Source organism: Amblyraja radiata, chromosome 13 (genome assembly GCF_010909765.2).
Source record: "Amblyraja radiata isolate CabotCenter1 chromosome 13, sAmbRad1.1.pri, whole genome shotgun sequence".
Taxonomy (NCBI): domain Eukaryota; kingdom Metazoa; phylum Chordata; class Chondrichthyes; order Rajiformes; family Rajidae; genus Amblyraja; species Amblyraja radiata.
Genome location: NC_045968.1, coordinates 36,426,080 through 36,439,128, shown reverse-complemented (window position 1 = coordinate 36,439,128; position 13,049 = coordinate 36,426,080). Strand labels below are relative to the sequence as shown.

The 13,049-nt window shown below is 43.8% G+C and overlaps 1 protein-coding gene across 1 annotated transcript in view; it reads right to left on the bottom strand.

The window, feature by feature from the left end:
* Positions 1-1,256: 1,256 nt before the first annotated feature.
* prkci (protein kinase C iota) overlaps positions 1,257-13,049 on the bottom strand; it is a 70,716-nt gene continuing 58,923 nt past the window's right edge. Inside the window, exons 16-19 of the mRNA XM_033031788.1 lie at positions 11,833-11,912; positions 10,932-11,021; positions 6,331-6,446; positions 1,257-3,829 (exon numbers count right to left, since the gene is read on the bottom strand). Of these exons, the coding sequence (XP_032887679.1) occupies positions 3,742-3,829; positions 6,331-6,446; positions 10,932-11,021; positions 11,833-11,912 (374 nt within the window). The 3' untranslated portion in view covers positions 1,257-3,741. The remainder of the gene's footprint in view (positions 3,830-6,330; positions 6,447-10,931; positions 11,022-11,832; positions 11,913-13,049) is intronic.

Sequence of the window (13,049 nt, the reverse complement as noted above, 5' to 3'; positions counted from 1 at the left end):
TGCAGGGAATAGCGGCAACACTATGTGAAAATATCAACCAGATTCAATATTTTCATCAAATATTCTACAAGACCAAATTTCCACCTCAACACAATCTTCTAAGGGGAAAGGCAAGGACAATACAGGGAAAAGTTAAATATTTTAATGTCTATATACCATTTTAAACCCTACACTATTTTGTTTTACTAACAATTGTTTTTGAAGTTTTCAAGATTATTGAATTTTTTAACAACCAAACTCACTTTTACTTTTGACACGTGTACACAATTAAATTATTACTTAGGAATTCTCCTGCAAACCTGTTCGGCAGCTTCTGGGTCTTATTGTTCTGACCCGTGGTCAAGTCTCACCCCCTTCCTGGTGCCCAGGTAGCTGGTATTTTTTTAAGAAATGGAGTCCAAGAATTAAATGTGCACTCCCTTGGCAATGAACGTTACTGAAAGGTCAATTAATTCAGACAGGATGATGAGTTTTAAGCATCCTGAGGAAATAAGCATTCGAGTGACCAGGCCAAATTCATACAAGAGAGCTTGCTTACGTCTTGGCAATGACAGGCCTCCAACACACATCACATCCTTTACTTTATAGATACAGGACCGAAACATGCCCTTCGGCTCACTGAGTATGTGCCGACCAGCGATCACCCTGTACAGTAGCACTATCCTGCACACTAGAGACAAGCTTTACCAAGGCCAATTAAACTACAAACCTGTATGTCTCTGGAGTGTGGATGGAAACCAGAGCATCCGCAGAAAACCCACTCGGTCACAGGGAGAATGTACAGACAGCACCCATAGTATGGTTCTAAGTCGGGCCTCTGGCAATATAAGGCAGCAATTCTACGGCTGCACCACTGTGCCACCCTATTCTGCCACAGGAGACTAAAGTACACATTGGTATCTTGAGCAACAGGCTGGGGAAAGAGTTAAGGAATCCAAAAGGAGAGTTAAGGAATCCAAAAATTCTCATCTTGCACAGCAACACCATACTTTGTTAGACACTTGGTTTGACAACAGGAAGTTCAACAACAGTGCAAGTCCTAATGCCAGACAACTTCTGCAATAAACAGAAAATACTGTGAGTGTTACCACGGCACCCACAAAGGGTGGAGATCACTAAACAGCAGTTATAAGAGGCTCTGTGGCTTGCTGAAGAGTAACAATCTGGAAAGTTGGCCATTTGCACCGATGAAATGCCTGGATTGGAGAACTGCGCATTAAAAGCAGTTTTTTACATTAATTATCACAGATCTTTACTGCCATCAAAAACAAATCCAGTTTATTATAAAAGAAAGGAAAATACAAAATGAAATCCCAAAATCCTAACATGTTTCATTAGCTGTAATGGGACAGTTTTTGTTTCATGTTAACAGACAAAAGGATGGAATAATGGAACACATTTCCCAAAATGTTATTCACATTTCCTGAATCTCAAGAAACAGAAAGTAACTTTGGTTCATCACTATAAATCAGCTGCAAAGAACAAATTGCAAGAGGACATCAATGGGTCAGGCATCATCTGAACATGGAAATAGACAGTTGCCGTTTCGGGTTGGGCCCTTCGGCACACTGAGTCCATGCCGACCAGCGATCACCCCGTACGCTAACACTATCCTACACACTAGGGACAATTTATAATTTTACTGAAGCCGATGAACCCACAAACCTGTATGCCTTTGGAGTGTGGGAGGAAGCTGGAGCACCTGGTAAAAACCCACGCAGTTACAGGGAGAACGTACAAACTCTGTACAAACAGCACCCATGGTCAGGATCGAATCCGGGTCTTTGATGCTGTAAGGCAGCAGCTCTACCGCTGCACCACCGTGATGCTGTCTGACCCAAAGTCCTTCGAGCAGTTTGTATTTTGCTCCAGGTGGCAGCATCCGCAGTCTCTTGTCTTCACGATAAATCATTTTTTCTATGTCGGGAATGGTCTGTATTCCAACATGTCATTCTAGCCAGACTAAAAGCAGGTTTCAAAGCAGATTAACAAGAGACATGGGGAGGCAATGGACCGCCATTTTAAATGCTTTTGAGGGGTGTCCTCTTTCAGAAGGAGTGCCACCAATTAACAAAAAATATTGAATGTAACCCTTGCAAACTGAAGACAAAACAGAAGTCAACACCACCGTATAATTTAACAAATACTGCAAATCTGTAGAAGAGGAACAGATGTATAATTTCTTTTACAAATTTATCACGATTTTTTGAAAAACAAAATCAAAACCAGACGCACCACAGAAAGAATTAAAATATTGTTAGATAAATGAAAATGCAAGTTTTCTGCAGCACCACAACTATACTAAATCTGTTCAATTAACTGCAGAGTAGTGGAATAAAGCTCAGAAAATGTAACAGGATGCATCTTCAATATATTAATAGCAATTTATCAAATGTAACAGCTTTCTTATGAGATAGGAAACTTTCATTTTGCACAAACAGAAGTTAAATCTGAAAGATGGGGAATGGTCAAATAAAGTTGCTAGTTATCAGAATCTTTGCTCAGGAAACATGCCTTGTTTATTGGACGAAGCTAAATTTGACTTTAATGAGGCAAGAGAAGGCAAAAATTCAAATGTATACAATGTCAACTGTGCGTGAATAATATTTAAATGTAGATTTAAGTCTCCATCCAGTGGATGAGAACACGTACGTTTGTTTTTTGGGCAATTAAACATGACAGTAACAGCTCCTAAAAAAGATGTGTGGTGTTCGAGATATCAGCTCAAGATACTACAATGAATGACGGGCCATTTTAGCCACTTCAGTATAATAAAGCAATCCCCAAACCCCAATTGTCTGTTAACCAGCTCATAATCCCAGAGACTTGGTTTCAAAGTGGCAGGATTGACAATCTCAATCGATGCACTATGGTGTAGAATTACAATTTTATCCTTGTATATTTGTAAAAATAAAAAAAGACATATTTCACAGCTGTGCAGACACGTAGAGTCACAGTATATTTGTGCACTTTTCTTTTATGGTTTACATTTATGTGGTTCCCCCCCAAAAAACATGATAATTTATAACCTAACAATTAACTAAATAAATGCTGTAAGCTATTCGACAAATGTATTTCTGTACATTTCCTTGCTGGCATCAAGCCAGTAGGTACAAGATGCTCGAACTGCTATACTCATCCCAACTTCAGACGCATTTTTTCAGCAAATAAGAGCAATGTTGAACCTGCAGGAGCGTTTTAGCCATAGCCACAGCTGCCATCTCCCTGAGCAATACCACCAGCAGCAGGCTGATGGAGATGTTGGGGGGGGGGGGGGGGGGAAGGAGGAAAGCAAGCAATGCCTTCAGATCACGGACACAAGGTTTACTGTAACACCATGAGGATAGTCAACTTTCCACCCAAACCTCTCTCCATGATTTAAAAAACCCTATCATTCTTAGGTAAGTTAAGACAGCACTTGCTCTTCACACGTAAAACTATCCACCTATTTAGTGTCAATAGGACTTATTTGGGGGCGGGGGGGGGGGAAGAGAGGTTGTCTCTCAACTGCAGAGGGCAAGTTCTCGGAAAGTTAAGCTGCATCTTACGGTTATGCAGGGTGAAATAATTATAGGCACTCATCCCCCCTTTTTTTAGGGCAAGAATTGGGTTGAGCATTCTCAGACGGTCAGCTGCAGAGTGGAAAGGCTTTGGCGATTGAAGCAAGGCATTTGTTGTTTTCAACTCTTCCACATGCAAGGGTTGGAGGCACAGGTCCAAGAGCGTGCGGACGTCAGCCACTCAGACACATTCTTCAGCCGACATCAGGAGCGGGTTGATGTATTCGAAGCCTTCAAATTCTGACTGGTCGATCTTCTTTACAGCGTCCCTACGGAAACAGAAGGAAGATCAGAACCCAGGGCCGTGACAAATTGCTATAATGAGCTACGAGGGTCATGTCATTAATTTAGTGCTCATGTACTACTGGGAATAAAATGTTTTCCGTCACAGAAGAGTACAGCACAGGAACAGGCCCTTTGGCCCACAATGTCTGTGCCGTACATAATGCCTTATCTGTCTGCACATAATTCATAATAAAAAAGGAACTGCAGATGCTGGTTTATACCAAAGAAAGACACAAAATGTTGGGAGTAGCTCAGGGGACAGACAGCACCTCGGGAGAAAATGCATAGGTGACGTTTTTGGGTCAGGAGCCTTCGTCATATTAAAGACTTCAGTGTCTGAAGAAAGGTCCAAACCCCAAATGTCACCTATCCATATTCTCCAGAGATGCTGCCTGCCCCAGTGTTACTCCAGCACTTTGTGTTTATCTTGCACATAATCCATATTGTGCCAGTCTAGGCTGTGGACACAATTTTTTTTCTTCCTGTACATCAGGTAGTTTATTTTAATCATCACTTCTGGGGGTTAAAGAAAGATCATGATTACAGCAAATCTGTTACCACTCAGATCTGCCAAGAAACCATTTTCTCTGCATTGCAACCTTTTATGGACAACTGCAGCATCAGCTTGCAAGAAACTGCTGTGAAGAATTAGCAGATTATCTGGCAGCAGGCCATCTGTCTGTATGTTAATCAGACTGGCTGCAGCAGGGAGAGATGTCAGGGAGAATGAGGTAAAAGATGAAAAATACAACTGGGACAGTCTGACACCAGCAAAGGGAGATGATGATGAAAAGCTATGGTGCACCCCACCCTAAAAGGCTCCAATTTCTCCTATCCTATTCATTTTCTCCCACCCCTCCTCCCCCCCCCCCCACCCCAATTCTTTCCCGAACCCAGTGCGCACCCATTCTCAAACTATCCCCCCCCCCCCCCAAACTTTTCACCGCTCCCTTCCACCTATATCCCTCTCTCTGGCTTTACAATTCACTGCTCTTTCAAACCCCTTCTCGCATTAGCTGCGACCTTTTGTCTCTTTAGTCTGTTTGTCACCCTTTTCATCTCCAGCCTTTGTCTATCCATCTACCTGGCCCACCGAGTTCCACCAGTCTTTGTGGTTTGCTTCAAGTGACATTTTCTTCTCGCCTTGAAATAAAAATGATTACCCACATGACCAAAAATGCTACTGGGGCAGGGTTTGCTTTTTGACAGAAATCGACCGGTCATGAGGGGAACGTACAAACTCCATATGGACAGCACCAGCAGTCAGGATCGAACCCGAATCTTGGACGCTATAAGGCAGCAACTCCACTTTGCCACCCACTGTACAGAGGTACAGTGAAAAGCTTTTGTGTACTATCCAGTCAGAGAAAAGACTATACATGAATAGCTACTGGGAATCGGCAAGATATTGAACTGACAGGTTATCTCTGAGAAGGAACAATATTTGCATCATTGAGCCAAAGGGCTTCTTCCTGACACAAAGGTTTTAACCAAGCAACACTCACTGAACTTTGAATTAATCCAATCCACATTGAAAATGTGGATTGGATTTGCTACTGCAAATAGACAAAAAATGCTGGAGTAACTCAGAGGGTCAACAGCATCTCTGGAGAAAAGGAATAAGCAACGTTTTGGGTCAGAAGCCTCATTTAAACTGAATGACTGCTAAAGCTCATGTTAAAGTTACTTAAATATTTTTTCGAACAAATCTAGTTGAAAAACTATACGAATGTTCCTGTTCTATGTGCCATTTGAGAGGCTGCCAGTGCAACAGCTGTTCAAAATATAATTGAAACTTCTTCACTTCCTTTGCGACATATTTCTAATTAGAATACAAACCAAGGCCAATGGAAGTACTAAAGGCACAAATAATGTATCTTGATGAAGGTATAACAACTTTAGCTGGCCAAAATGTTCATAGTTTAGGGTAGGGGCAGAATTTAATTCATTGCTCACCAATCTAAGATGAGCAACGTCTTGGGGCAGCTCAGTGGAGCCGTTCTCTCACAGCACTGGGGAGCCAGGATTAATCCTGGCGTTGGGTGCCATCTCTGTGTGGAGTTTGCACGTTCTCCGTGTCCACGTGGGTTTCTTCCTGGTTCTCTCCCACATAGTAAAGACGAGCAGGTTTGTAGATTAATTAGCCTCTGTAAAATTGCCCCAGTGTTTATGGAGTAGATGAGAAAGTGGGATAACATAGAACTAGTTTGGGAAGACACAAAATGCTGAAGTGGTTAGTGGGTCAGGCAGCATCCAAAACGTCATCTACCATGTTCTCCAGGATGCTGACCGACCTGCTGAAATGGTCCAGCATTTTGTGTCTTTCCTTGGTGAACCAGCATCTGTAGTTCCCCGTTTCTACATAGAACGAGTGATCGATGATTGGCGTGGGCTCGGTGAGCTGAAGAATCCCGTTACCATGCTGTATCTTTCAATCAATTAAACAATTTGATTCTTATAGAGAACAAATGACTATGTTACTTACTCATCGTCTGGAGTTAGCTGAACAGGTTCATTGGTGAACTGGGAGTCAAAGTTGTCAAGTCCAAATTCACCAGAAATATGTGGCTTGAAAGGTGGGATGATCTGTCTCTGTTCCATCTAGATTAGCAGAATTAAAAAAACGGTTTCATTCTCTGCTCAATTAAATTGCTTTCTCGGTCAATTATGCGGCCACATTCAGTCTGATCGCAGTAGTATTGCTCTGTGAAACAACTGTGTTGGAAAACAGCAGGGAGTGGGTGTAAATGGTCAAAAAGAACACAAAATGCTGGAAAGCTGGAGTAACTGAATGGACCAGGCAGTATCTCTGGAGAACATGGGTCAGCGACGATGAACACAGGCGAGGGGAGTTCTTGATAGCCAGCCGATTGGAGCAAAGGCCAGAGATAAGAGCAGAAGGTGTAAGACAGGATTAAAGAGTTGCGGATTGTGAAGCCAGAGTGAAAAAAGTTGCAGGAGAGGGTGGGAGAGTAGCATGGAAGCGAAATAAGTGTGGGTCGCAGGTGGGGCATAATTGTGTGGGTGGGGGGGGGGAATGTGGGGGAGATAGGTGGTGGTTTACTTCAATATACTTCTGGGGATATGTTGTCGGCACTGTTTGGGGCTCAGGTGCACAAGGGAGAAGAGCAAAATTCAAGGGCAAAGGTGGCGAGTGACTCAATAATGAGGGAGGAATAGACAGATGAGAAGCCAGGATGGTGCTGCACTTCCCTGGTGCCCGGGCCGAGAATGTCCAATATTCCACACCTTTAGGGGAGGTTCCCTTAAACTTGTTTGATCAATGTCAAAAAGGATGGCAAATTGTGGAACGCAGAACATAAAACAGAACTCTGGAAGAATTCAGCAAGTCAAGCAGCATCTGAGAGGGCAAAAGGTGCAAGGTGACGTTTTGAATCAAGACAATGCACCAGGACGGAGGAACGATTGTAGTTATGTAGCAGTGCGAAGGGGAGTGAGAGAGGCAGGTAGGGGTTGATGGGCAGAGGAAACAGTGTGAGGAGGATGGAAATAACTGGAAGGTGATAGATGGAACCTATCAGCCTCTGCCTCGCCTCACTCTCCCCCGCTATACACCAGCCATCTTCCCCATCCCCTCTCAGTCCAGATACACTTAACTCAAAACCTTGACTTGCACCTTTTCCTCCACAGATGCTGCCTGACACAGATTTTTCAGCGTTCTATTCTTCATGCACTAGAATGATGCTGCATTCTTCAGGAAGGTGATTGGGGTGAAATTTAATGGAGTGTCAACATGAGACTTTGTGAAGACAAATAAAAACCGACATTTTTGTCGTCACTTCACACGAGCCAAAAATTAAGTTAATTGGCAGAAGGTTTATTGGGGAACGAGGAAAGCTTTTAAACTCCCAACAGTAGCAGGAGACTGTAACTTACCATTTAATAGGATGATGGAAATAGAAACCTACATGCTTGATTGACCGTTTGAAGAGCTGTAGTCCAAAAGCTGGAAAATACTATAGCCTAGAGGGCTCCATTTCCAATTACACGAATTGCCTTCTGGTCCATAAATTTCTATGGTCGGCATTCATTGTTTCCACAGAACTACACAGACATTAAATGAAGTGTATTTTCCCCTCTCCCTTCAGGCAAGAGGTACAGAAATGTGAAAATGCATTCCTCCAGAATCAGGGACACTTTATTCCCAGTTGTTATCAGGCAACTGGACCATCCCATCATCAACTAGAGAGCGGTCCTGACCCACCTTCAACCTGGTTGGAGATCTTCCGACTATGTTTAATTAGACTTTACTGGACTTTGTTGCACTAAACATTATTCCCTTTATCCTATGTTTGTACACTGAGGACGACTTGATTGTAATCATGTATGGTCTTCCCACTGACTGAATAGTTTAGTTAAGAGATGCAGTGTGGAAACAGGCCCTTTGGCCCACCGAGTCTGTGCAGACCAGCAATCCTCGTACACTAGCACTATCCTACACACACAAAACTTTCACAATTTTTAACAAAACCAATTAACCTACAAATCTGCACGTCTTTGGAATGTGGGTAGAAACGAAAGCACCTGGAGAAACCCACATGGGCCCACCAAGAAAGCGCATACTCCGTAAGGACAGCACCCATAGTCAGGATCGAACCTGGGTCTCTGGCTCTGGAAGGCAGCAGCTTTATCATTACATCACCATGCCGCCCACTAATAGCATACGACAAAAAAACTTTTCACTGTATCTTGGTACATGTGATAAACTAGACCAGGGGTCTCCAAACTATAGCCCGCGGGCCACACCCGGCCCGCCACAAGATTTTATCCGGCCAGCAGAAAGGTATTAACACGTTCCGTGCGGCGGGCTATTTAGCGGGTTCGGTGGTAACGCAGCTTTAGAGATACATCGTGGAAACAGGCTCTTTGGAACATCGAAGCAATGCCCGTACGCACTAGCACTATCCTACACACTCAGGACAAATTCAATTAACCTGCAAACGTGGAGTGTGGGAGGAAACGAGAGCACCCAGAGAAAACCCACGCAGGTACAAACTCCGTACAGACAGCATCCGTAGTCAGGATGGAACCCGGGTCTCTGGCGCTGTAAGGCAGCAACTCTACTGCTGCACCACCATGCCATTGCTCCTGTGTTGCAATGGCAAGTTGTGTGGGGTGGTAGCATGGGGTGGGGAGCGAGGGGGTGGACGGGGGGGGAAGCTAGTTACAGCAGGGTTCCTCCCTGAGGGTGACCCATGAACATCTCTCGTTCCAGTGCGCCACACTGACCTGGACCCTTAGACCGGGTCTCCGTCAACGCATGCCGTCGCGGCCAGAGGAATCCTCCCCTGCCCTCCCCTCCTCTCTCCCCTTTCGCCCTCCCCTCCTTTCTCCCCTTTCACTCTCCCCCCTCTCTCGCTCTCTCTCCCTTCTCACTCTCTCTCCTCCCCCTCTCTCTCTCCTCCCCATCTCTCTCTCTCTTTCTCGCCAGCCCTGTGTAGATTGGCGGATTGGTAGCCGGCTCTGTGTGTGTGTATGTGCCCGATGGGTGAGCATTATGCGTGCATGGGTCTTTGTTAATATGCCTGAGGGGTGATCACAGTGCGTGTGTGTGAGAAAGGAAAGAGGGAGATAAAGATAGAGTGTGAGGGAGCGTGTGTGTGCGCGCGTGTGTGTGTGTGTGTACATTTGTGTCTGTCTGTGTGTATGTGAGTCTGTGTTTGTGTGTGTGGGTGTGCGGGTCTATGTATTTGTGTGTGTGTGTGTGTGTGTGTGTGTGTGTGTGTGTGTGTGTGTGTGTGTGTGTGTGTGTGTGTGTGTGTGTGTGTGTGTGCGCGCGCCTCAGTGTGTGCGCGCGCCAGTGTGCGAGTGTGTGCGTGTGTGTGTGAGACATTTATTTTTTCCTACGGCCCGCAAAAATGTGCCAAATATATAATGTGGCCCTCATGCTGAAAAGTTTAGAAGCCCCTGAACTAGACAAATAAAGATGATCACAAACTTTGTTACATGGTTAAAAAAAAATCCCCTAACATTTTCGGTGGAAATAGTAACACTGCTGCAGAATCTAGTTCCTCAGCTTCAGCAGAGTTGGATCAGCAGAGATTTAGGGGATTATTCTGCAGGTTGGCACACTCAGCAACAGGCACATTATTATAAAGCATAATTGCGGAATTATACAAATGCACTGGTTACAGTGCAGTGTTCCCTCATATGTCAGCCGACTGAAAAACTCACTTCCCTTCTCCACTGAAGAGTTGTGTGTGAACTTCCTCATGGGCTAATTCAGATGCTTTGTTCTTTAAAATGCTTTCAAACTCTCGCTGACAAGGCCTTGGAAAAGATCTTAACACACTCAGAGATCAGAACTTCTGCTTTTCATACATCGCTTTGGTGCATAAGAGTCAGACCTACTGACTTTTACTTATGGGTTTTGAACCATCCCGAACAGTTAACCTCTGCGTATGTGCGTCGGCAGTTTACGCCCATGCATGTCGCCATCGTACGTGCATGCACACCAGCATACCTGCCAGCCAGGAATGTCACGGTGCAGGCATGTAGATTGGTAACACTGTCCAGAGGACGTTGACGCGGGACATGCGCGAGATTTGGCTGAAAGTTAGGCTGCAGCCATTTCATGTATCAGAATATCTAACCTAAGAGAAATAGAAGATGGATCTTCCTTCCCTTTACCAGCACTCCTTGCTTTCTATCAGTACAGCAGTGTCGTGGCAAGCCTAAAAGGATCCAAGATGTATTCCCATCCTGTACCCCAATGATTTAATTGTTAGCTGAGGCAGGCTACCCTGATTTATCCTAATTGTCCCGAGTGAAAAGGTTAGTGTTAGCGTATAGGGTGATTGCAGGTCGGCATGGACTCGGTGGGCTAAAGGGCCTGTTTCCACGCTGTATCTCCAAAGTCTAAAGTAAAGAGAAAAGGTTGGTGGGTGGAACTGGAGACCCTCTCTGGTAGAGACCCAACCTGTACATGATGGGCCAAACAGCTTCCATTCACCACGCCATGACCATTCTACAGTGAATACAAGTACCAAAAATAAATAAGGAAATGTGATAATTTGGTTGCACCATCTAGCACATCATTTTGAAGAGAATTCCTTCCAAACTCACCAAGTCCCAGTCTACGTTGCGGAAGAAAGGATTCCCCTGGATATCAGCGAATCCCGTCTGCGGGTGACATCCAAGTCGCTCTGCTGGATCCTGGAATAAAGCAAAATTCGGTAAGACTACAGTGGAGGATCAATGAAAGCAAACAGTAATTAGAATTTAAGCAGCTGCTTAAGTAATGGAGAACACTGGCCTTTCCAGGAATCGAGTGAGAAGCCTATCCCCAGGTTGAATGTAATCAACAAATACCAACTTCACAAACCCACCTAAACCGAGAAAGTATTTGCTTTCAAAAAAAAGATCTAGCTCTCTCTAATCAAGCCTTATGTCCATGTGATGGCTAATTTTCCTCCTAATTACCAGTTTTAACAATTACCCCACCTAAGATAAACTGGCTGATGTAAAACACAAAGTGCTGAAGGAACTCAGAGGGTCAAGCAGCATCTGTGGAGGGAAATGAACAGCAGTATTTTGGGTTGACGGTAGGCCAAAGTCTGGCAGATTATAGGTGGATACAGCTGGTCAAAGATCAGAGTTGAAAGTGAGATAAGGATAGAAGAGGGGCTAATTGTGAAGTCAGGAAGGAAGGAAAATATGTGTGTGTGTGTGTGTGTGTGCGTGTGCGTGTGCGAGCAAATCCAGGTGGGGCACAGGGAAGTGAGGGGGGAGGGAGACTGGAGAAATTGGTTGTTACTGGGTTTATCATCACATACTTTCAAAAACATGGCTACAACATTTGCCATTTTCAGTCCTTGGGCACTACCATCACCACACAGTGGTTCAATATATTTTTTCAATAAAAAGATATGTAATGAATAAAATGGTATTTGCAAGTTGTCATTGTTTTATGTTTCTGGAAGGATCTACTATAAAATGGGAAATAAAACCAGTCAGAATTAAATACCTTGTTAAGAAATCCCTTTAATACACTTGCAGCTTTGACAGAGAGGGAGCGTGGAATACGTATCTGTTTTTCCAAAATGACTGAAATACACAAAGTTACAAGTGTGAATTAGCAGTGTCAAGAAATAATAATATTCCAATATATGCTTTGTGGTATTGGTCACCAAACAATCCTAACTATATATTCATCAATGTGTATGGTCCCGTTATATGAACTCTCCAGCCTAGTGAAAAGAGGAAGTGGGACCAGATAGCCATAAAGCCGACATCAGTGGCAGGCCATGTCGCTAAATTAATGGAATAGGGAATGTGCATCTTGTTTACCTGATCAATGAATGAATGACTTTCAGATTCATGACGGTACTCGGCAAGGGAACATCAACAAACCTTCTGGAAGATCAGAAGAAACAGTGTAAAGGAGGGGATATCAGGCGATACCCCCCCAACAATCATTATAAGACAGACCTGGAGTTTGGAACCCAAGATTACAACCCTCATTGTAGAAAGCCTGGCCAGTTCACCATGCGTGGGTGATATTTAAATCCAGGCCATCAGTCTTGTGATTTAGTGCAGTAAGTGACAAGTTATAACAGTGTGGAGTTATAGGAAATGAATTGTACACGGGCATATCCACGTAACTTGAGTGCTAATAAAGACTAATTGACTCGAGTGTGCTAATAAACCTTAGTTTGAGAATCTTTGTTTAACACGTCAGTTTATACTCTATGTAGATAACAGGGTCAACATTATATTCCTTGACTGTTCATTCCAGTAAGAACATTTCCAGTAAATTGAACTATAAAGAAGAGTGCATTTGATCAATGCATGTTCACAGTATGGATCAGTAATGAAAGAGCACAATAGTACTGAATCTTCAAGCATTAAAGAATGATCAGAACCTGAAAAAGACACCCCATGTTTATTTTCGAGATCACCATTTAAGATCCTAAAAGATATAAATAAGATAGACTCTGATTAATTATTTACTACGATCATTTGATTATGGTGATCAAGTAAAAGCTTAATCTCTAACTTGTTGAGCATAACACTAATTCACCAATTTACAGCAAAATAGTGAAGCTTGAACTTTTGGCCTCACCAGGGTGGTAGAGTTGCTGCCTTACAGCACCGGAGACACCCGGGTTCGATCCTGACCACGGGTGCTGTCTGTACGGAGTTTGTATGTTTTTCCCGTGACCTGCGTGGGGTTTCCCCCGG